This window comes from Bombyx mori, chromosome 24, assembly GCF_030269925.1.
Source record: "Bombyx mori chromosome 24, ASM3026992v2".
Classification (NCBI taxonomy): domain Eukaryota; kingdom Metazoa; phylum Arthropoda; class Insecta; order Lepidoptera; family Bombycidae; genus Bombyx; species Bombyx mori.
This window is the reverse complement of record NC_085130.1, coordinates 9,203,678-9,229,537: the sequence shown is the minus strand read 5'-3', so window position 1 is coordinate 9,229,537 and position 25,860 is coordinate 9,203,678. Positions and strand designations below refer to the sequence as shown.

The following is a 25,860-nucleotide window of genomic DNA, read 5'->3' as shown; positions in this document are numbered from 1 at the left end:
TCGGTCACGGAGACTCCCATTCATATGCCGACCGGGTGATAAATGCCCGTTAGAAAGACAAGCTGTGGGCACAACTGGAGAACTTATTACATAAATTCTATTTGACAACTGAGCTTTTTTGTGTATGGCTGGACAAACTTATGATCACAGGGAAAGTTGAAGGCAACAGATCTAGAGGCCGCAGCCATACTCGTTGGTCCGATCAGATCCGCACCGCTTTGGACAGTACAGTGTACAGCGCGCTGTATGACGCCGTGGACAGGGGAAAGTGGAAAAAAATCCTAAGATTGAAGCTCATGGGTGATGGTGGTCACGACCCTCAGACATGAGGAACACGACTCGAGGAGGAGGAGGAGGAGGAGGACAAACTGTCAATTCATACAAATCTTGTGAAAGCATTGTCAATATTAGAGTTTTGTTAAAACTAGTGATCCCCGTAGTAGTCGAAATTCAACTATAATTAATTGAAATTATAAGTTTAAGCATTATTATTATTCTATTGTCAAGCACTATTATATTTCTATAATTAAACCGATTTCGCGAAAACTACACTATAAATAAATAATATTAAAGACAAATTCTCAATTTTACCACAGACTTTAAACAATAATAAAAGTTTCCCAATTGACAGTAAACACAGAGTATATTTTTATGTATGTGCTGTGTCAAATACATAGTAGTGTGTGTAATGTTTTCTTTATGGATTTAAAGTATCTTTAATGCATTATTTAAAAAAAAATTAGCATTATGCACTCCTCTCTATATTCTCTATAAGTGTGAGAGATTTCATACTCCTCCGTCCGCGTAATTTTCGTAAAAAGGGATACAAAGTTTTTGCTTCACGTATTAATTAATATATAGATTCTATTTGATAACTGAGCTTTTTTATGGATGGCTGGACAAACTGTCAATATACACAAATCTTGTGAGAGCATTGTCAATGGTAGAGTTTTGTTAAAATAAACTTCACATTCTACTTTGCTGTGCTGTTTCAAAGCTTTTACTTTGTAGCCAAAAACTCACAAAGGGGTTAATATAACGGAGCTTTGTCACCTTGTAACTCCCGTTTGATCCACGCACATTCGACAAAAGCTCGGAAGCTCGAAAAGCTGTTTTGTATTCATTTATTCAACAATTTTGACTTGATTTGAGCGTGCTGCGTGTAAGGGTAATTTCATACGCACTGCTTTTGATTAGTTGGAACTTGAGAGCAGTGGGCGGAATCTGATGCAGCAGAACTCTCCAAGTCGGAGAAGATTAGATGGTTCACGTACTGACAAATGTTCTCCACGTCAGGCGAGACATATATACAGTCAGACAACTGATTGATGTAGAATGTTACATATAATTCGTTATCTTTTTTTTTTTGCTTAAATGGGTGGGCGAGCTCACAGCCCACCTAGTGTTAAGTGATTACTGGAGCCCATAGACATCTACGACGTAAATGCACCACCCACCTTGAGATATAAGTTCTTAGATCTCAAGTAAAGTTACAACGGCTGCCCCGCCCTTCAAACCGAAACGCATTACGAGACTCACCAGAGGTCCTACCACCAGTAAATCTATAAAAACATATTTCTTGTCGCTAATCTTAACAATACACAAAATTGAACAACACTCGTTACTTAATTACACATAAAATTGAATTAACAGATAAATAGAATCTGAGCTTCGAGGATAATGAACAACAGAAGATTGGAAACAATTGACATTTACATTACGAAAAAAAAGATACAAAATAAGCGAGTTCTTTTTGTTTTTTATATCTATTCATCGCCAACGATAAAACTATTGTTATGTTCGGCTCGTACGTGACGCTGTGTGTTTGTGTGTTTGTGTGTGTGTGTGTGTGTGTGTGTGTGTGTGTGTGTGTGTGCGTGTGTGTGTGTGTGTGTGTGTGTGTGTGTGTGTGTGTGTGTGTGTGTGTGTGTGTGTGTGTGTGTACTACTACAGTGATCATCAATTCAGAGTTAGCCCACTGAGTTTCTCGCCGGATCTTCTCAGTGGGTCGCGTTTTCGATCCGATGGTAGATTCTGCGAAGCACTGCTCTTGCTAGCGCCAATGTTAGCAACGCATCCGGTTTGAGCCCCGTGAGCTCACCTACACGTCAAGGAGATGCTGCCTCTCAAGGCTATCAGCTATCAGTAGGGAAAAAATGCAGGTAAATTTACTGGTGGTAGGGACTTTTGTGAGTCCGCGTGGGTAGGTACCACCACCCCGCCTATTTCTTCCGTGAAGCAGTAATGCGTTTCGGTTTGAAGGGTGGAGTTATCCTTGTAACTATACTGAGACCTTAGAACTCATATTTCAAGGTGGGTTGCGACGTTTACGTTGTAAATGTCTATAGGCTCTGGTAACCACTAAACACCAGGTGAGCTGTGAGCATTACGGTACATGATCATTCCATCTTCATTTCGGTCCAAATGATTCGTAGCACTACCCGCAAACACTAAAGTATTAATACAAATTTAGATTTACAATATACATCAACGAATATCAACTCAATCGTCCGTGACCAAAACTGTCTCTCGATGGTTACTGAGTTCCGACCCTCACTGTCCATCATCATCACCCGCCACTTCATTTCAAGATTCAAGGTCAGTGACGTACAGACGAAGCGTCCCAGACAGTTTATTGAAACTTTCAATAATTATAATTTTTAACATTACCAGATTATTTCACATCGCCTCACCATACCTGGGAGAGGGAGAGGGCAATATTGCAGTCGTGTTTCTTCTAAGAATCTGTTTTCTTACTACTTCCCAGCTAATGGTTATTGTACTGTAACTATACGTGAGACCTTAGAACCTATATCTCAAGGTGGGTGGCGCATTTACGTTGTAGATGTCTATGGGCTCCAGTAACCACTTAACACCAGGTGGGCTGTCAGCTCGTCCACCCATCTAAGCAATAAATATATGCAAAAGTCGTAATTTCGTGGAGTGTCATAGTCAGTGTCGAATTAGATACCCTGCGATCGGGAGTCGTTTAACGTTGAGCAACGATCGCACGATCAGTATCGTGTATTTATTTCTGAATCTCAGCACCGTCTCTCGGTTAGGTATGTTCAACATGATTTATTTGCTTGAACTAGTTTTCGTTCCGTCTGTTTAATTCATCGTGTGGAGTAAAAGTTATTTTTAGACTAGATGGCAAGATGAGCTCGCAGCTCAACTGTGTTTAAGTGACCAACGGCTTAGAACCGGCGTGCCTAGGGGCGGGAACACACCGGGCCGTGACGCCAACAGCCAACACGCACGTTTGAAAGTCAGAACCTAATTAATGAACAGTGTCCCAAGAATCCCGTTTCGGAATGCAATCAAAATATCTCATTTCGTATCAAATTAAATTGTTTAGGGTCCGTCTTCACTGCCGCGTCACACACAGTAGCACGACTACCGCATTGTCGACTAGATATTTAATTTTCTATTTAAATTGTTAACGCATTTTGCATTAGAAATTCTAAAGTAAAGGTTAGTGCATAAAAAAACAGCATGCTATGTTTATGAATTGAAAAAATAAATAAATAAAAAAAATATATAAAAATATAATGAGATAAAAATTTAACTAATCAAGGTGAGTGAGTACTTGAGTGTAGGGGCCCGTTGCCCACACGGTAGTAACTAGACAATGGAGCTCCTACATTTTTTTAATGCTTAGACAAACTCACGGCCCACCTGGAGTTAAATGTTTACCGGGGTCCATAGACATCTATTACCTTCTACAATCCATCCTCTTATTTTAATGAAGCAATCAAGCTTTCCGTAGTGCAGGGTGGGACCATCGTGAGACCTCGGTGGGTGACGGTGCCCATCTACTATTCGATGGGCCTCCCTCCTTGCATCGATACTCCTCAATGCTGAGGGTCGTGGCTTCCTCTGACACCTTTCTCCTGTATTATCCTGCGCCATTCCTGCCTACCCTCGGCTGTGTGGATAGAAACGTGAACCATGGGATCAATGGGCCATGGACTCAGATATCAAACAAAAAAAACCACGACAGAGAGCTGTCGCTGAGCCCGTACGACTATAGCTAATTTTGGGATCTAGCAATTTAACTATCACCATAGTATTAGTGAAAATGAACCTTAAATAATTTCATATTCAAATAATGTTGAACTCTCACTAAAGTGAAGTATGTAATTATTGAACCATATAACTACTCAAAAATGTTTTTAAAAGTGATGGCAATAGTAGTGTCTGTTAGCTTATCAGACAGTTACATGAACTAACTAGACATATCATACCTTCAAATGCATAGAAAGCTGTATAAAATTTAACTTTATAAAAACAAACATTTGAGTGCCATTTCAAAAAAATATGCTTCCTCAAAAACTTTCAGTAAGCTTCACGAACAAAAGCCGCAAAAGTTTATTTTCGCCGTAAGCTCGCTTCACAAGCGGTTTGGTTCCGCCAACTAAAATAACCTCGCGCCGGAGAGACGCGTGTGTATTTATTTATAATTTAGTTGTTACACGGATCCACAACGTACGTACGTACCAGCTACTTCAACGAGTATATAATAATTCAATCGTTAATACGTATTAACATGTACCTACACGCCTTATGCATGTGTATACATATGACGTCATTTAGTACATTGTCGACAAGTATCGTCCAGTGTGCTAATGCGTATTGCAGTAGACGAGCGCTCCACAGAGTGTAGCCGAATGATTCGATATGAAATGCTGTAGACTATCACTCTACAGCGTGTAGATGACATGTGTTGTCCAGTAGACGAGTGCTCCACTGCAACTAGCTGAGTCCAGTACTGTGTAGCGCATGTAGTAGACAACTATCTCGTATTTTTATTATCTAGTTTTTAGTATAGTCGTCGTGGCCTAACGGATAGGACGTCCGTGTTGAGCGATGCACCGGTGTTCGAATCCCGCAGGCGGGTACCAATTGTTCTAATGAAATACGTACTCAACAAATGTTCACGATTGACTTCCATGGTGAAGGAATAGCATCGTGTTATAAAAATCAAACCCGCAAAATTATAATTTGCGCTATCACTGGTGGTAGGACCTCTTGTGAGTCCACACGGATAGGTACCGCCACCCTGTCTATTTCTGCCGTGAAGCAGTAATGCGTTTCGGCTTGAAGGGTGGGGCAGCCGTTGTAACTTTACTTGAGACTTTAGAACTTATATCTCAAGGTGGGAAAAGGCATTTACGTTGTGGATGTCTATGGGCTCCGGTAACCATTTAATATCAGGTGGACTGTGAGATCGTCCATCCATCTATGTCTAAGTCTATAAGAATTTACGTATATTGAAGCCAAATTTTAATTATACATTATGTCTCATTGATCATGTCACTAAGCCTCTTCCTCATTTCCAATTGAAACTTTAATTACAATCTTGCTACTCTTTGACGCGGTGTTTTAATAAACTCAAAATATTTTCATTTCATCACTTGTCGAACTCCACAGCGTAAACAGACTAGGTCTGACTGTTTACTAACAAAATAATGATGTTGTTTGTACTGGTGGTATCAAGGTCGGTGAGAAACTCAAGCTTAAAGCTTATTAAAACATCTATTTAGATTTTTTGATGGGTTCACGTGAATAAGTTCTGGATGAATGGGAGCCTCAGCTATCAGCATTTATTGGTGGTAGGGTGTCTAGTGAGTCCACGCAGCGCAGAGTCCAGGTACCTAACTATTTATTAGAAGAAGATCTCTTATGCAGGTTTTTGAGTCTAGCACAGACAATACAGCTCTTTCAAAGGTTTTCTTCTAAGCTGACACTTTTTTTTTATTCCATGGTATTGTACTTATACTCGTAAGAGAGATTATAAAATAAATAGTATTATTATCTTATTATTGTGACTCTGATTAGTGATGCGTTCTGGTTTAAAAATATAGAAAAAATAATTCATAATACAATCGAGATAATACCATACTTTCGAAATATTACAAGTGAAGTGAATTGTTTTAGAAGTATTCTATCAGATTCTTTCGCAGGCTATATCCTATAGACGCATATATATATTTGTCTTTTCCGAGTGTCACTTTTCAAATGTGATTTCTGTTTCATATAGTTTCAGATCACAACGGTGTTAAATACTTTTTCACTTCAGTATTGCTTTAGCTTTCGGGCTTAGCTATAGTAGCTAGGCAGACGTCAAGCCATGAGAGATTAGTATTAATGCTCTACAATTCTCTTTCCTACGAGACAAACAAACATTCAAAACGAATTGCTTTTATTTTAGTATATTGAATTCCATCTACGCTATTTTGTGATAGCCAAAACGACTCTACATTCTTTGAAATTAAGAACGTTTTCACTTGTATTCAAGTTTAAGTTACGACTTAATGGTTTTGATGAACCTTCGGTTTGTACAAAAAAAAAAACTGTCATCTCAGTTATTTTGTGTGAGTAGAACGAGATGGGGTATCGGTTCCAAGGATTTCCAAATATTTAAACGGCTCTATCTGAAAATCGATAAATAATGGATTCGGGTCGAGCAGATGTTTCTGATAATATTATAGGGCACACGTTACGTTTGATGTTAAGTGTAATTTTATAATAATGGATATATAGAACCGGAAAAGGTATTGATTTGATTTTTGTTCCTACGAATGTCGGTAGAGACAACCCCGTGCCCAGTGTGCCTGTGCCAAAAAAAAATATGTATTTATTGCTTTAGAAAGGCAGCTGCTCTTGGTTTAAGTTTCCGAAATCCGTAGATATCAACGATATTAATTCAATCACCGACCCTGAGGTTAAGGTTGAAGTGTCAATTGTGATACATATAAAGCAAACTGTCCTACCTTAAGCTACCTTACTGGTACCTACCCCAGTGGGCTCGCAATACACACACAGACCCAGCCTTCAGTAATTGAGGCTGGATCTTTTGATTTAACTATCCGAATAGATTAAATTAAATTCTCATTAAAACTCTACATAGCTTAAAAGAATTTCTTTCAGGTCACACAAAACGGAAAAAACAAACTTAAGCACAAAGAGCTTTAAATTGAACATATTATAAATATGCCGTTGCCAGCGTGGCATTTATGAGACAGAACATTTTTCTGTCGCCTTAAAATTATATAAAGTATGAGCTCTTGTGGAAAATTCTATATACAAATAGGAAAATATTGTTGATGTTTTTTAAAGTAGGTTAAAAAGTGTTTTTGGTTTATGTTATTTTTATTGTTTAGAAGCGCAACATAGGATCATAAATCTGTCATTAATCCAACAATGGATACAGCGACATTTGATTAGCGTTATTACGTGAAAAGTTACTTTTTTTTTTGAGCAGATGGATGAACGTTAACTGAAGTAATTGCCGGAGTCCCTAGACCCCTAGACGTGACCTTGAGGCGTGAGGTCCAAGTCTTAATCGTATTATATGATGGGTGGATTGTGGTATCTGCCAATATAGGAATACAAGTCCCATCAACAATACCGATCGGTTGGCGACCGCAGTACGCTGGTAAGAACTCAGAGAGAGAGAACGCTACTGCCTATTTTCCGGGGAATCTCTTACTCGCCTCTCGCGGTATCCACGGGAGGTAGTTGTGGTGCTATGCAAGGCTGTCAACATAAAAAAACAACTGAACTTAATTCAAAAAGTCAAACCAGCTGAGTTCTGTCTGCTAAATTATATGAAAGTAATATTTTGAAACTCAATATGTGTGTTATGCCAGAATCAATTTGGAAGTTTTTTCTTGAGATAAATTAATCCTATCTTAAATCACCGTTCTGTTAACAATATTTTTGTAAGAGCTCTCATCAATTGATTAAGCCGATTTGATCCTGAAAATAAAGAATTAATATCTTATTTTCTCTTTTTCAGATAACAAACGAAATATGATATAGCGACAGTGCGAAGGCTAAGTGTGTGTGACTAGTGATTGATATAATTAGTTCTATTTATGGTGTGGTGATGTTATGAAAGTTTTCGCAAAACGATAAAAGATGGCGCTGAAAATTTTGGCGGTCGCCATCTTGGTTTTCGCCGGCTGTCCACGCGCTAGCGCTGAAAGAGGTAAGTCTAGTCTAGCTTTAATTTGAAATTACTGAAAAGGGGCTCCAAACAAAATCTGAAGTCATCGTGGCCTAAAGGATAATACGTCCGGTGCATACGTGTTCAGCGATGCACTGGTTTTCGAATCCCAGGCGGGTACCAATTTTTCTAATGAAATACGTACTCAACAATTGATGTTCACGATTGACTTCCACGTTGAAGGAATAATATCGTGTAATAAAAATCAAACCCGCAAAATTATAATTTGCGTAATTAATGGTGGTAGGACCTCTTGTGAGTCCGCACGGGGACGGTACCACCACCCCGCCTATTTCTGCCATGAAGCAGTAATGCGTTTCGGTTTGAAGGTTAGGGTAGCCGTTGTAACTATACTTGAGACCATAGAACTTGTATCTCAAGGTGGGTGACGCATTTACGTTGTGGATGTCTATGGGCTCCAGTAACCACTTAACACCAGGTGGTCTGTGAGCTCATCCACTCATCTACGCAATAAAAAAATAAAGTTGAAGCTTAAACTCGATCAAATAAGCGACGCGGGATTGCATAATTTATTATTATCAACTCATTACTCGACTAAAGAAATGTTGATTTTGCGTTTATTGGATCCTTTTTATTAATTTTATTTCATAAAGACGAACGGTACCTACAATCTACTGAAGAAAACATAACTAAAATACGCTCAGAAATGAGGAAACTATAAACTTTTTATTTCATACTAAACAGATAGCGTACTGCTATATTAAGAATCGACGCTAATATTAGATTGCACAATAAAAATCAGTGTGTAATCAGTTTGCAGATGAGACATAGGATAAGTTTTTTTTATCGCACGCACTGTTAAAAGAGTTCACGGCGTACCTGCGGTTAGTGGTTACAGAAGTCCATGGACATCACAGTGTTATTGCTGTTACCCAATCTTGAGATGAGTTACTGGTGGTAGGACCTCTTGTGAGTCCGCGCGGGTAGGTACCACCGCCCTGCCTATTTCTGCCGTGAAGCAGTAATACGTTTCGGTCTGAAGGACGGGGCAGCCGTTGTAACTATACTGAGACCTTAGAATTTATATATCAAGGTGGGTTGCGCATTTTACGTCGTAGATGTCTATGGGCTCCAGTAACCACTTAACACCAGGTGGGCTGTGAGCTCGTCCACCCATCTAAGCAATAAAAAAAAAAGAGCTGAGCTCAAATTCAAACTACACCTACCAAGCTTCATCTCTGCACTCCCCTAAGGTAGACTGTTAGAGAATGCCTATGGCATTAAGTCCGCCTATATACTTTCTAGTATAAGAAGTTATAAATGAATAAATAAATTTAAAAAAAGATTTTCGTGAGGGCAGGCTTAAAAACGATCTATATCACGACTGTCACCTTTAAAAATAATATTTACATTTTCAATCAACGATTTTAATAAACCGTCGGCGGGGAGAGTGGTCGCGCTCCACAACAAAACGGAATGTCACAGTGCTTGATAGGAACTTCAGTGGAGCTAGTGCGGGCCTTGCAGACGGGCGTTACGAACGCTAAAAACTAAACTGAAATACGATTTGATTATTTTTTGGGCATTATCAGACGTTTTGGTGATATTGATAAGATATTTTTTAATTTTTTATTTTTTTTATTGGTGAGATGGGTGGATGAGCTCACAGCCCACCTGGTGTTAAGTGGTTACTGGAGCCCATAGACATCCACAACGTAAATGCGCCACCCACCTTGAGATATAAGTTCTAAGGTCTCAAGAATAGTTACAATGGCTGCCCCACCCTTCAAACCGAAGCGCATTACTGCTTCACGGCAGAAATAGGCAGAGTGGTGGTACCTACCCGCGCGGACTCACAAGAGGTCCTGCCACCAGTAAAAAATAAATGAAGTAAATTGAAGTAAATTTCAATTGATACTCATTTTAAGCATCTCAGGCGTGCTCATCTCAAGCGTCATCTCTTTCTGTTAAAGCAGCATTGCATATCTGAGACGTCACAGAAGCAGAAGAGGTTGTGGTGTGTAAGCGGACACATAATCCGTTCTTTCAATAATAATAAAAAAGTTATAAATTTGATTATTGAAATATTGATGACTGATGAATTTCATTATTTCCCTATCATTCCTATTTGTCAATTACTTGAATGCGTCGTCGCGCGCACTAAGCCATTTTTTGAGGTCATCATTGATCGGGAACTCTAAGATTGAACAAAGCACACAGTTAATGAGTAGAACGTTGAGGTTTATAGTCAGATCCTTGTAAATATCTTTAGGGTTTCCACATTCAATCCTATTAGCGGGCGATACTATTATTAATGTATACATAAAATTAATTCATCGTGGACTTAAGTTGGTCAATGTTTGAATGTTCAAAGCCCATTGGTGCGTTTTCAATATTTCTTTCGTCAACTGCAGTCATTAGCGCTTTCAGGACTTATTCGATGACAAGATATTGTAAGTTTTTTTCTTAATAAACACGATTACATGCTATATAAGTGAAAACTTCAAAAGGCCCGTTTGTGTTCCCACCAATCAGTTCTGCTGAGACCGCCATGACGTGAGCTTAAAAGCTTTCGGGGATTTTTTAGTGTCGCAGCCACTGTATCGGTGTTGCGCAAACATTGGACTATGGACACCGAGCTTTTCGTTTCATATTTCGAGCTTTCGGCAAAAGTTCGTTAATTCAGTTAACCCGTTTTTATTTTCGTAGAATAGATTTAGTTTGATGGCAGGTGGAGATTTTTTTTTAGTCGTCATGGCCTAGGGGTATCACGTCTGGTATACTTGGATTATGTTCAAAATTAGCAGGCATCAAATTTTCTAAGCAAATGTGTCCTAGACACATATGTACTAACCAAGAACGTATTCCACGATGAATAAATAACATCAAGTAATCAAATCCGCAAAATTTTAACTGACTTGGGTTGATCAAGTCGATGCGAAAGATTATGTGTATTATTTGGGCGCATTACAAGCTGTAACGGGTAGATTATCTTGTCTATTTGATTCGCGCAGCAGACGTGCGACGTAGTTTGAAGGGTAGAGCATCCACTCTACAATATAATTGAAGCTTCAATTTCATGTGTGTGATTGCATTCACATTGGTTCATTATGGGTCGTATAGTGGCTATACGACCCATAATCTCACTATGTGGGCAACACCCATAGATAGTATGGTACCCTAATCTTTTTTTTTATTTATTGCTTAGATGGGTGGACGAGCTCACAGCCCACTTGGCGTTAAGTGATTACTGGAGCCCATAGAAATCTACAACGTAGATGCGCCACCCACCTTGAGATATAAGTTCTAAGGTCTCAAGTATAGTTACAACGGCTGCCCCAGCCTTCAAACTGAAACGCATCACTGCTTCACGGCAGAAATAGGCAGCGTGGTGGTACCTACCTGCGCGGACTCCCATGAGGTCCTACCCCCAGTAAACCATCCTTACGGATCCAGCAGATCCAATAACTCTTAAATTAGACGCCTTCAGCTCTAACATTAGGGCTTAGGGACGCCGACATCCATACTCGACAATCTTGGCAAAGAGTTCAACGGCAACCTAACCCATGCATTAATCCGCTGAGTTACTCGCCGGGTCTTCTTGAGATTCATTCACGAAGCAGCTGCCTTCGAGTTATTAGGTCTAGTTTGGAGGCGCTCGGGCAGCTGTTAGAAAATCCCACCCCTCCTAGCTGAGCCTTTGCTCGCCCACCTGTCCTGGTGAAATTGGAGCAGCCATCCCTCATTCATAAAAAAAATAATAATCTATGAGGTCGAAGGCCTAAAGAGTGTGAAATAAGCCTTTGAAATCGGGACGCACATTGACTTAGCGTCACAGTTAGGTCCGCGGCAGACACCCGCGCGTACAGGTCGCCCTACCGTCAGTTCGGAAGTCGGTATCTATCCCACATCTAGCGGCGCCAAGTTCTGCTCCAACTTCCCTCATTTAAACTATTTCACTTTAACTTAATGTTGGAAGTTTTAAAAATTATTTCGGTTCTGAAGTTCCATGAAAGTTTTGGTTGTAAATTTTTAGATATTCTATTCTTTATGTCCGTTTGGAATAAACGTGCCTTGGGTTTTTGTAGCTCGTGGCTAAGCTCTAAATTCTATTGGCCTAGCTCACGCGGCCACAGCGTTGGTAGAGTAAGGGACGTCTTTGCCAAAATGGTTGCGATAACTACTATATTTTAGTTTTAATATGAAGATATTATTGATGAATTGAATGTTTGCGTCTGATTTGCGTTATTATTTGTATTGTGAACCTTCTCGAATACACAATGGAAGCAAACATCGACACAATTACTGACATTCCGAAGTATTAGTGAAGCAATCATGTGTAGCTTGTGTAGCTTGAAGGGGTCACAACCGTTATAAGTTGAGTTTTGTTCCTCAGATAACGGAAGTAACGTAGTTTTGAGTTTGAATAGTTTGAGTTTATGGACTTTACTTAACAAGAAGTGGCCCGTCTACTATTATAGTATAATAATATTAAATCAAATCAAATAAAAAGAAAAATATTCAACATAAATGAAAGTACATACTTGTTGAACGTCAAAAAGAACTACCGCCAATTCACAAAAAACTAGCCTCCGTCCTGAGAAGAACTGGCAAGAAACTCAGTGGTCATGTCTTTTTTCTTTTTTTTAAATATTAGATTTTTTTTTAAATATTAATTTTTACAATGAGTATTATAACGTAACAATTATTGCAATATTGAAATGCCCGGAGCGAGCAACTCATTATTAAATAAGGAGTTAAAGAGAAAGAGAACACCACGAGTTTGAAAGAGACGGATTTATCCCCAATATCACGTTCATGATTCGTTCACGTGGAAAATAATATAAATAGGTAAATGATTAAATGAAAAAAATATAACAAAAATTATAATATTGAGATGGTTTCCTGCCGAGATGGGCTTGTAAATGATTTGTAATGTAACGTGCTTAGGCCGAGAGCTGGCGATGTTTTGCAAAATATTGTTTCTCAGATGAAACATTACGAGACAGTGTAATATATTCGAATATAATTCTCATTGACTGGGATTGGGTACTCATCAGATGTCCTGGAAGTCACAACGTGAAGGTCACCCCTGGCCACATAAGTTTAAAGTTTCAATAGTATTGTGTCTTTTAATAACATTGGCTCTCAAAGTAAGCCTAATTAACCGAATATTACCCATATTTAAAAGTTAGCGGACGGTTAGCGTGGTATGGACATGTGATGCGTAGAGAGAAGATGCATGTGACTAGGAGATGTATGGAAATGGTAGTGCAAGGTAGAGGGGGAAGAGGTCGACCGAAGAAGACATGGATGGAGTGTGTGAATGACGATATGAGAGAGAGAAGAGTGAGTGTTGTGAGACGGCTGATAGAAGAGAATGGAAGAGAAAAATTTGCTGTGCCGATCCCACCTAGTGGGATAAGGTGGAGAAAAAGAAGAAGACCTGCCTGCGTTTATTCATTTAAGTAACTCTCTTAAATTTTTTTAATGGATTAAGCCGAACGTTTCCGGTCTCTGCTTAAGAATTAAACACATTTTTGCATCAAAGAAAAATAAACTTCTAGGCTTTGAAATGTAATGAATCGAAGGGAAAACGAAAATGCAAAACGTGATGATTGTAATAAAGCAATTACTAACAATCCCTACCTCTGGAACTCTTGTTACGGAAGGTAGCAAATATTCTCTGATTTAATAAAACTGTGCCGAGGGCTCGGGATGCTGTACACGAGATGACTACCCCAATTTTACATCTTGATGTTTGATACCTTTTTTATTAGCGTTTTCGGCAGACCGAGCCATTTCGTTTGAAATATTTTCCAGAGCCCAAAGACTACGCGCGCGATGCTCGCCATTCAACTTGAGAAGTGCGTTTGAAATCTCATTGTTTTGTAAAAATGAGTTACTCTTGACATTGTATAACAGAGTGTTTATTTCTGCCTGGTGCAAGTCATCCATGACAATGTATTAAGTGTGTGCCTATTTAGAAAAATATGTAAAGTTTGAAGTCTGTTGTGATCCTCTCACTCGATGCGATAAGGATGATAAAACTATATGTTTGAATTTGACAGTTCACGCACTCAAGTAACGCCCGTCACGCGGTGAACTCCTCAGTCTATAAATTACTATGGAACTGAATAAAACCTCGCTAGACTCTTTGTGTAGATAGACTTGGAGACTATGTAGAAAAATAAATTATTAAGTTATCAATAGTCATTATATTCTATCTCATTATCACTACTTTTTGATCCCCCTAGTTTTTTTATTTTTTTTATTGCTTAGACGGGTGGACGAGCTCACAGCCCACCTGGTGTTAAGTGGTTACTGGAGCCCATAGACATCTACAACGATAATGCGCCACCCACCTTGAGATATAAGTTCTAAAGTCTCAGTAAAGTTACAACGGCTACCCCACCCTTCAAACCGAAACGCATTACTGCTTCACGGCAGAAATAGGCGGGGCGGTGGTACCTACCCGTGCGGACTCACAAGAGGTCCTACCACCAGTGAAAACCTAGTACAAGTATAACACAAAGCCATTTAACAGTTTTCACAAACAAACTTAGAAAACGGATTATATTATACACAGAGGGACATTTTAAATCTCAATCAGGACTTACACCTAAAGTCAATTCATATATTTAATTTACGAAAGCTACACGCGAACCGGTCATTACGCACTTAATTTATCGTTCAGATTATTAAATTCGAAGTAAGCTTTAGTTCTGACCGGAACGTTTGAGCCCAGACAATAAGACCCTTAGTTACTGCCCAGGTGGGTAGTGGCTGCTAACACGCCCATTCATGTCTAACAAGATCTAATTTAATTGCTTTCCCGAACAATTTGAAACGAAGACAGACGTAATGAATAGAAAAGTGAAAACACAGATGAAGAGTGAATGGAAAGAGTACGTGCTCGAGGAAGAGGTTGAGTTGGTGTATTATCTAGTTCACGACGTTACAAGAACTTAGTAATACCTCGCCCAGCGAATCTAGTATGACACCTCAAGGTCATTATAATAAGTAGGAAAAAAAAGTAGTACAGGTAAAAGCTCACAAATTCGTCTTTTTACTAGCTAATGCCAAGAAAGCGCAGGATTGATGAAGATAATGACCTGGAAATACGCAATACCAATTTTTTGTTTGTTAGGTTAGATGAATCAATTAAATTGGATTAAAACACCTAGGACTAAGCCGGTACCTAACTATATTCACAACACAAAAACAATTTTGTTGCTATTTTTGAAACTCTATCTTTTTATTGTTAAAAAATGTTTTATTTATTTAAAAATAAGTGAGCTATTTTTAATTGTGAGAAATGTAAATAAAATAGAGTCTTTCAAACTCTACTAAACTCTACTAAATATTCTTGCTACTTAAAACTAAAAACCATATAACTAATATAGACGTTCCCAATGTTTTCGGTTACAATATTCCAAAATACGATATGATGTCACTTCCAGTACAAGTCAGAATATAGTAGGCCAATGTTTTGGTAATAATAGATGAAATAGTTAGTGAAGTATTTCAGGGTTAGTTATGTTTAGTTCCTGTTAGAAGCCAAGGCTGGTTTGTTCCTACGTTAAAGATATATTAGAGAGGATAAAGATGAGATAATTTAAATTTGAGTTTTAATGATTCAGGGTTTTTAAAAGGAATATAACAGGTATCGTAGACTGTTAACTGTTAAGTGACTCAACTGGAGCTAAACAAGTCTCAACTCTATTGTTTTAGAGCTGTTTCATATTCTAACAAGATAATACTGCTCTATGGCAGTAGTATTCTGGGTGCCGGTACATCCAGCTAACAACGTAAATGCCGCCACGTACCTTGAGATAAGAGTTCTTGAGTCTCAGTTTTTACAGTACAACGGCTGCCCCACCCTTCAAACCGAAACGCATTACTGCTTCACGGCAGAAATAGGCAGCGTGGTGGTACCTACCCGCGCGGACTCACAAGACGTCTTACCACCAGTTATATAATTCAGGATTCTTTGTAAATTTGAAAACAATATTCATTACGACGGTACGTATTTTATGTGATTATTGCCTATAGACATTGGCAATTTTACTTAGCCAATTTCGTCGCCGCCCGCAAAATGTCATTAACATCTCAAAAACATTAATGTTGAGTTTATTTACGACACGGAAAAGGTCGGCGTGCCCTCCCGGCACTCCGCCTTTACTTCGGCCGCAGTACAACGGAATCGATACGAAACCTCAAAGGCTCGCCCCATTGTTTTAGATAAACTTCTCTACAATGTTTATTAGAGACCCGATTAAACTAGTTTCATTGACTTGTTCTAGTCTTTGATCGTTGTAACCGAAAATTGTGGTAAACTACGTACAAAATACAATGTCATAGGTCTCACGACACTCGCTCCTGAGTTTTCATCCACCCGCTACCATTCAGCTCTATGCTCCAGCACACCGCGCGTCACACACTACGCTTGTCTGTATGTAGTCTCACGACACTCGCTCCTGAGCTCTCATCCACCCGCTACCATTCGGCTCTGTGCTCCAGCACACCGCGCGTCACACACTGCGCTTGTCTGTACGTGATTTCACGACCCTCGCTCCTGAGCTCTCATCCACCCGCTACCATTCGGCTCTGTGCTCCAGCACACTGCGCGTCACACACTGCGCTTGTCTGTACGTGATTTCACGACCCTCGCTCCTGAGCTCTCATCCACCCGCTACCATTCGGCTCTGTGCTCCAGCACACCGCGCGTCACACACTGCGCTTGTCTGTACGTGATTTCACGACCCTCGCTCCTGAGCTCTCATCCACCCGCTACCATTCGGCTCTGTGCTCCAGCACACTGCGCGTCACACACTGCGCTTGTCTGTACGTGATTTCACGACCCTCGCTCCTGAGCTCTCATCCACCCGCTACCATTCGGCTCTGTGCTCCAGCACACCGCGCGTCACACACTGCGCTTGTCTGTACGTGATTTCACGACCCTCGCTCCTGAGCTCTCATCCACCCGCTACCATTCGGCTCTGTGCTCCAGCACACTGCGCGTCACACACTGCGCTTGTCTGTACGTGATTTCACGACCCTCGCTCCTGAGCTCTCATCCACCCGCTACCATTCGGCTCTGTGCTCCAGCACACCGCGCGTCACACACTGCGCTTGTCTGTACGTGATTTCACGACCCTCGTTCCTGAGCTCTCATCCACCCGCTACCATTCGGCTCTGTGCTCCAGCACACTGCGCGTCACACACTGCGCTTGTCTGTACGTGATTTCACGACCCTCGCTCCTGAGCTCTCATCCACCCGCTACCATTCGGCTCTGTGCTCCAGCACACCGCGCGTCACACACTGCGCTTGTCTGTACGTGATTTCACGACCCTCGCTCCTGAGCTCTCATCCACCCGCTACCATTCGGCTCTGTGCTCCAGCACACCGCGCGTCATATTGTGCGTATGTGTGGAGTGTAACACACACAGGTGTTATATATTTGTTTACGTGTAATGCGAGGGACTTAAATGTCGAGTTCAAACGATTCGGATTTAATTTATAAAGGTTGTTTCTCATTATTTACTCGGCAGATAGCGTCAGGGACGATGTGCGTATGAATTTTATGGAAGCGACTTGTTTTGTGTTATTTTGTTTTGTTGTACTTCATGTGTGTGCTGATGTTCGTGTTTATGGACCTTTTATCGTTGTTTGTGAGTACCTACAGGATCGTTTTCACAATCCCGGAGATGTCCGTTACGTAGCCGAGTTTGATGATGCAACTTTTAAATTATTCGAATAAAAGAACCGTGAGAGACTCTGCGGCTATATCTGTTTTGAGTATGTTATATTTTCTTAAAATAAACTGTTTAATCTACTATTCAATTTAACAATTACCTTAAAAATGTTAATGCTTATAATCACAGCTATAGGAATAAAATTAAATGGTATGTCTAATAAATAATTCTGGTTAACCTCATAATGTGAATCTATGAACGAACCGCAAGCGAATATTTTGTGGGAAGTTGGTTGTAAAGATTACCTATAAAAAAACCTTTTAAAACATTTAGTTTCTTAATTTTACCAGCACGGGAAGTCAACGTTTGTCCCTAGTATATATATATACATTACACAAATATCTCTTAGGAAATCGATAATAATGTTTGTACCTATATAAAATTTTCAAAAATGACGTTATTATTTTATCTAGTGGCCCCGCAGTAGTCGAGATTCGGCTATAATTAATTGAAATTATAAGTTTAAACATTATTATGGTTCTGTTGTCAAACACTATTATATTTCGATAATATTATCACAGTATTCGCCAAAACTGCACTATAGATCAATAGTATTAATGACAAACAATATTGATCTATGTTCAATTCGACCACAGACTTTAAACAATAACTAAAGTTTCCCAATTAACAGTGAACAAAGAGTATATTTTTATGTATGTGTTGTGTCAAATACATGGTAGTGTGCGTAATGTTTTCTTTATTGATTTAATGTGTCTCTTATGCATTATTTAAAAAAAAAAAATTAGCATTGTGCACTCCTTCTCTATATTCTCTATAAGTGTGGAAAATTTCATACTCCTCCGTCCGTGCAATTTTCGTGAAAACGGATACAAAGTTTTTGCTTCATGTATTTATATATAGATATATTCTTCAACTAGTCCTTTAAATTTTTTCGAGTGCTGGTCGATGGCAGTTTTTCGAGTGCTGGCAGGATGATGGTCGAACCATGAATTATCTCATTTGAATTGTAACCAAGCGAACCCATAGGCTTTCTCTCCTTCACAAAACAAGAACATTTTGTGGGATCGTGATTCTCCCGTAATGAAGCAACAATTCGGTTTATTATCGTTTAGTTGAACGAACTCGTTAAGCCCTTTTTAAAGGGTAACTAATTTAAAAAATAATATTATCCTAAGGGAGCCTTCTCCATGTTTTGACGAAATCAATTTTTTCAATACCCTTTGTTATTTCGCGCATCCCTTGCGTACCTTTCGGGGAACTGATTTGCGTTTTTCCTATAATTTTTTTTAAGGGAAATCCAATCGTGACCCTTTCGGAATAGAGCTGTTTATTCTATTCGCGTGAACAGCAAAAACATGGGCCGGGTTTGTTTTCACATAATTTTGATTAAATTAAACATCGCGAGGTACGATTTTTCTTTGTAATTGCCGAAAGGTTTTTTTTTTATGTTCAAATCTGAATTTGTGTTTTTAATTTCACGAAAAAAAAAAAAAAGTTTTCGTGAAAATATAATGATCGGTTTCCGAACGATGGTTCTTTTAATTCCATTACTTAACTGTTTTCCAAACGAATGAGTGTCGATTAAAACAAATTCAATTTTAAAGAAGGATATTTTATTTGTTTTCTTGAGCATGTCCATTTTTGTCGTTACGAAGCATAAATTTTAACTAAAATAGCGATCCACAAAATCTCAATATTTTTACTGGTATAACGACTCTACATAGACCCGAGCTTACACGTAGAGGCGATCACGTTTTATATGAGTCCTATAAATGAAATATAGAGCTTACGTGTTTGATGTTTTCATTGATTTTATACTTGGAGCTTTATGGTTAACGAGGTTTTGAATGGTGCTTCATAAACATATACAGCCTATAATTGTTAGGTTTTACTGTAATGCGTATCTTAAGTGTGAATCATGTCGACACTACCAAAGTAGTCAGCCTAAAGACATGAGGATAGTCCTTTTTTTTCGAGCAGGTATACTATCTTCCTCTGGGGCTCCTACGCCTAAGAGAGGATAGGCGGAATATGTGAGACTTGGTGGTCAAAGCACGTAAAGTTCAGGGCCGAATGAGGACATTCCGACAAATGTACAGCCTAGACAAGAAGCAAAATAAAGGGTAATATTATATTAAAGGGTATCCTCTCCATCACATCAGGACGGGAGTAACTATGCTTGCGAGAACATAGTGCGCCTCATGCATCGTGACTGCGATCACAGCATTCTCATGTAATGCTTGAAGGAAAGAGCTCGTTCTCTGGCTCTGGTTCCTTTACTCATTTACCGTAACCCATGGGAAGGGATGAACTGGAGATAATTTCGTCATATCTAGATGCTAACCCTGATGCACAGAGGAACATATTAATAGCTCATGATATATGAAGTTAGAAATAATATTTACCGTTCCTATTTTTTTCCCCTAACTATTCTTCGGTAGCCTAAGAGGCTATGCCAGCTACGCCCTTACGGGTAGATGAGCTCACGGGCTCAACCTGGGAGAATTGGCTAACACCAGCACTAGCAAGAGCATTGCTTTGCAGAGTCTACCACTGGATTGGAATCGCGACCCACTGAGAAGAGAGAGAAACTCCGTGGGCTGTGTCTATGGAAAAAATCGTATGTGTTAAGTCGTACACTGTGTGCATTACTAATTTGTACGTTATTACAAAGTTAAGTCGTACAATGTGTGCATTACTAATAAAAATCTTACGTTACGGACGTTTTTTCCCGGTTAGGGTACCCCTCTGCATCGTCCCATTAGGAACTTCGTTCCAAAACAATTTTTTTTCATGATAATATATTTAATCATAAAAAATACATAATAAAGCCTCAGATTTTGGTACAGAATCTTCACAATGATATAATTGTGTGTTAAGTCCAGGGCGGCACATCGCGTGCATTCGCTAAAAATACAATCTAATGTGTTTCTCCAAATGAGCCTAACCCGAAATGAGATTTAAAAATACTCACATAAATTAGTATTATTCAAATGTACACATTACAGAACAGAAATACTGCGCATGTTCTAAAACATACATAATTAACTTCGATGTTTATATACTTTTAATAAATCAAAGAAGTTTACAATACTTCTATAGTTATTTATCTATAAACAGATTAGGGACCGTTTTCTAATAAACACACATACTATTTTGTTAAACTATTAGTATTTTCTTTTTGATATAAATATATTTCTGTGGAAAGTACGTGTTTAGTACACATAAGTAGAAAATAATTTAATACGTTAAAAATTATATAATATATTTTATGATGCTTACTCGTGTGGCCACCCCATTCACGACTAACGCTTATAATACGCGATGTCGCAAGTTTAAGCAATGCTTAATACCAATTTACATAATATTAGATTGTGTCGATACAATCTGCTGGGTTAGAGGGCGCATCGAATAAGCACCCTTAATGAAAACGGGCCATACTACTTGTCCACGGTTGGGGAGGGAGTCGTGAATTTATCGGTACCACTGATTACAACACTATTTATACTATAGAGAGCATTAGGAAGGAAAAAAACGTGTTTTACTGGTGATAGGACGTCTTGTGAGTCCGCACGGGTAGGTATCACTACCCTGCCTATTTTTGCCGTGAAGCAGTAATGTGTTTCGGTTTAAAGGGCGGGGCAGTGGTTGTACTATTAAAAGTGAGACCTTTAGAACTCTTGTCACAAGGTGGGTGGATGCATTTACGTTATAGATATCTACGGGCTCCCGGAACCACTTAACACCAGGTGGGGCGTGGGCTCTTCCACCCTTCTAAGCATTAAAAAAAGTGTAGAGACTAACGTTTATTTGATGTCCTGGGAGGGCATTGGTCGTCAATATGACGTAGGGTTCATATTGTACATAATTATGTAAATTTGAATGTGCTCACGACCTGTTGTGAAGTACCTACTAGATCCCATAGAATGTACATGATCCATTTAAACTTTGTACATAGGGAGCCGCGTCTGAGGATGGCCGATTGAAGATGTCTTAACAAAAACACTAACAGATATATAGATAACAGATATAGATACATAATATACATTTATATATTTTTTGTTTTTTTTTTATTGCTTAGATAAACTTAGAATTCTACTTAAAAAGCTACATAGATATATTTTTTATTGCTTAGTTGGGTGGACGAGCTCACAGCCCACCTGGTATTAAATGGTTCCTGGAGTCAATAGACATCCATAACGTAAATGCGCCACCCACCTTGAGACATAAGTTCTAAGGTCTCAAATATAGTTACAACGGCTGTCCCACCCTTCAAGCCGAAACGCATTACTGCTTCACGGCAGAAATAGGCAGGGTGGTGGTACGGGTAGGCACGGACTCACAAGAGGTCCTACCACCAGTATAAAAATACATATAATCCTGTTCAACTGAATTCTAAGACCCGTGGTAAGAAAATGAGTTCAGAATAAAGAGATTAGAGCCACGAGACGTGTCGAAATGAGTCATGGCTCAGCAGATAACAAGCGGGGGTGAGAATCGCCCCGTCAGCGAGTTTTACTAGTAGGGGTTGTTTATGTGCGTTCTTATTGGTTTACCTAATTTTCGGGGGATGTTTTACATGTTTAGTAGTTCGTGTCTTAAACACAGGGCTCAAGTCTGGTTAAGAGTATGACGTGTGTTCACAAGGGCTTATAGTTGATGTCCTTCTGCTCCTCTGCTCAGGCGGGTACCAATTTTTCTAATGAAATACGTACTCAACAAACGTTCACGATTGACATCCACGGTGAAGAAATAACATCGTGTAATAAAAATGAAACCCGCAAAATTATAATTTGCGTAATTACTGGTAGTAGGACCTCTTGTGAGTCCGCGCGGGTGGGTACCACCGCCCTGCCTATTTCTGCCGTGAAGCAGTAATGCGTTTCGGTTTGAAGGGTGGGGCAGCCGTTGTAACTATACTGAGACCTTAGAACTTATATCTCAAGGTGGGTGGCGCATTTACGTTGTGGATGTCTATGGGCTCCAGTAATCACTTAACACCAGGTGGGCTGTGAGCTCGTCCACCCAAATAAGCAACAAAAAAAAATACTATGTAGCTTTTTTTTAAGTAGAATCCTAAGTTTATCAGTGGGTCTTTAAATATAGTCAGCATACATTCTCACCGATAGTTTCCAGTCAAAGAGTAGCGGCCTAAACGCACACCTTAGCTCAGATGCAAGTCTAAAAATAAAATTATTCCTTTAATAAAGTGCGCCAGGTACTAGCGGTAAGACGAAGCATTCGTGCCTTCCGTGTTGAAGAAGATTGAGAAACGGGCCCTTTTTTTCCTACTGCAAGGTTTATGATTATTTATATTAATATGATTATATAGAGTCCTGTACATATTAAGAATTATTATTAAATATGAGGCTTATATTGCAAACCATTAAAATATTGTTTATTAGTTGCTCAACTGACTGCTTTTAAAGTCACGCGACTAAGCCACGTGACCAGTCAAGAGGGGATAGCCGGCTGAGACATATTTAAAAGTGAATGCAGGCAGTCAGAAGCACCTGCGGAAAGAATGGAAAGCAGTCGACGTCGTCCAAAACACGTCATCTCGGATCCTCCCGATCCACTAACGGTGCTTCTAGGTACTTCAAGCACCGGTCACCGTTCTCGTCGAACCCGTCGCTTGCGACGAAGGGCTCGACGAGTAAATTAACTCTCAGACACAGCCCACTGAGTTTCTCGCCGGATCTTCTCAGTGTGTCGCGTTTCCGATCCGGTGGTAGATCCTGCGAAGCACGGCTCTTGCTAGGATTCGTGTTAGCATCGTCGTCAAGTTTGAGCCCCGTGAGCTCACCTACTAGTTACGGTTACGCTGAAATAGCCTCTCTAGGCTACCAGCTTAGGTAGGGAAAAAAAAAGTCAGAAGCGCGCAGTTGAACAAGACGCATCAATGTAAAAATTGGCAGATTAAATCAGAGTGTGAATAAAGTTAGTCTGTTTAATTTATATGTCTGACACCCAAAACTACCTATGCTGATAGCCTTTAGATGCTATATCAGCTTCTCCTTGACGTGTACGTGAGCTCACGGGGCTCAAACCGGGTGTGTTGCTAACACAGGCCCTAGCAAGAGCAGTGCTTTGCAGAATCTACCACCGGATCGGAAACGCGACCCACTGAGAAGATCCGACGAAAAACTCAGCGGGCTGTGTCTATGGGTTAATTCGCTCGTCGAGCCCTTCGTCGCAAGCGACGGGTTCGATGAAGACAGTGACCGGTACCTAAAAGCGCCGTTAATGGATCGGGAGGATCTGTAATGACGTGTTTTGGGTGACGTCGACTATTTACGATTCGGTCTACAGGATCGGGTATGTAATTCCCAGCGGCCACGACAAGAGGGTTCAGATGTCGTGCCGCCTTCTCAAAGTGGCGCAGTACTGGCCTCATGTTTCGAGTCGGATAATGTCGATGAGCTATGAGCTATAACCATTTAACACTCGTTTGGCAATTTATAGAAACTCATGGTCCCTCAGTAGACAAAATTCGACTATAATTAATTGAAATTTTAAGTTTGAACATTACGAGTATTATGGCTTTATCGTCAAATACTGTTATAATTCTAATCACAGATTTCGCCAAGACAACACTATAGATAAATAATATTATAGACAAACAATATTAATTTATTCTCAATTTGACTACAGACTTTAAACATGTTTTAAACAATAAGAAAAGTGTTACAATTGACAATAAACAAAGAGTATGAATATATGTGTATGTGTTGTTTCAAATACATGGTAGTGTGTGTAATGCTTTTTTTATTATTTATTCTTTATTTGTACACACAGTTAATATAATACAGTAATTGCGATAAGATATAAAAAATGGCGAGCTTAACTCAACAATTGAGTTATCTACCAGCTAACCGTTCTTAAGGTATGAAAGCTTTACATGAGTGGGTAGATGAGTACAATCTAATCAATTTACTTATTGATACAATACACAATAAGAATAATAAAAATAAACACTAATACATAATATATCAGACTATATACATACACAATTGCACACATAAAAAACATAAACATATATGTACATACACGTACATATATAATGAAATATATAAAATAATTTTATTGATTTAACGTATTTTTATTGCATAATTAAAAAAAAAATAGCATTCTGCACTCCTTCTCTACATTCTCTACATTGTGGTAATCATACCCCTCCGTCCGCGCAATTTTCCTAAAAAGGGGTACAAAGTTTTTGCTTCACGTCTTAATGTATAGATAGATATGCAATTGAAAAAAAAAAAATAACTTATGTGATTTATTCTAAACGGAATCAAAATAGAACCGCGAGGTACACCTAGTATTGTATGTTTGTAAAATTATTTGTTAGTTTAAGGGACGAATGCATGTCTCCACTCCTGACCTAATTCAGGCAAAACAAAGAGCCACGACAAACTTAGATTTATCCTTACGAACCACTAAATCCCCCACGCGTAATACTAAATAATGTGTTTTACGAACGCAAAATATAAATTTGTAATACCCCTGTATCGAAGCAGAAACGATCGGCATTTAATGCAAGCGAAATTGACATTTATGCGTTAGCACGTAAGGATTACAGGGCGGAAAATGTAAATTTGTTACGATCTTTCAGTATTGGGCTACATACGTAGCGCCGTTCATAGAATTATCGTCTTTAAACCGTCGTGTAAAGGTATAATTTCCTGTGACGATTCAAGGATTATCTGAGGAGGTTCAGTTTCAATCATTGCCGAAATAAAATTCGTTTTTTTTCTTCTTGCTTTTGTTTTTTTTTTTGAAGAGATTCCGGCATGATTTGGATTAGATTAAGGATGGTACAATATTGTGTCGGGCAAACTGTTTGAGATAGGCACTTTCGCATATGAATAACAACATTAACGTATGGACTCTAATTAAAATAGATCAAAAAACGAAACTAGGTTAATAAATGATAAAACGGATTGTTTCGCTTTCCGTACACGGGGTGAAGAGCTCTCTGTCGTAAGCACCCACTGGAGCCCGTAGACCACAACACGAATTCCGCCGCGCATTATCACAAAATTGGGAAGGTCCTATGGTGCTTTATTATGTGTGACACCATGTACTTCTTCTTTTTTTTTCTCCACCTATTCCATTATCTTCTATCAGCCGTCATCTCAACACTCACTCCTCTCTCTCTCATA

General features: G+C 39.3%; 1 protein-coding gene across 2 annotated transcripts in view; it reads left to right on the top strand.

The window, feature by feature from the left end:
• The window catches only part of LOC101737333 (hemicentin-1), a 421,872-nt gene that overhangs the window by 20,332 nt on the left and 375,680 nt on the right, over positions 1-25,860 (top strand). For both annotated transcript variants that reach the window (XM_062675692.1, XM_062675691.1), the window contains exon 2: positions 7,805-7,996. In XM_062675692.1, coding sequence (XP_062531676.1) covers positions 7,927-7,996 — 70 coding nt within the window. In that variant the 5' untranslated portion in view covers positions 7,805-7,926. The remainder of the gene's footprint in view (positions 1-7,804; positions 7,997-25,860) is intronic.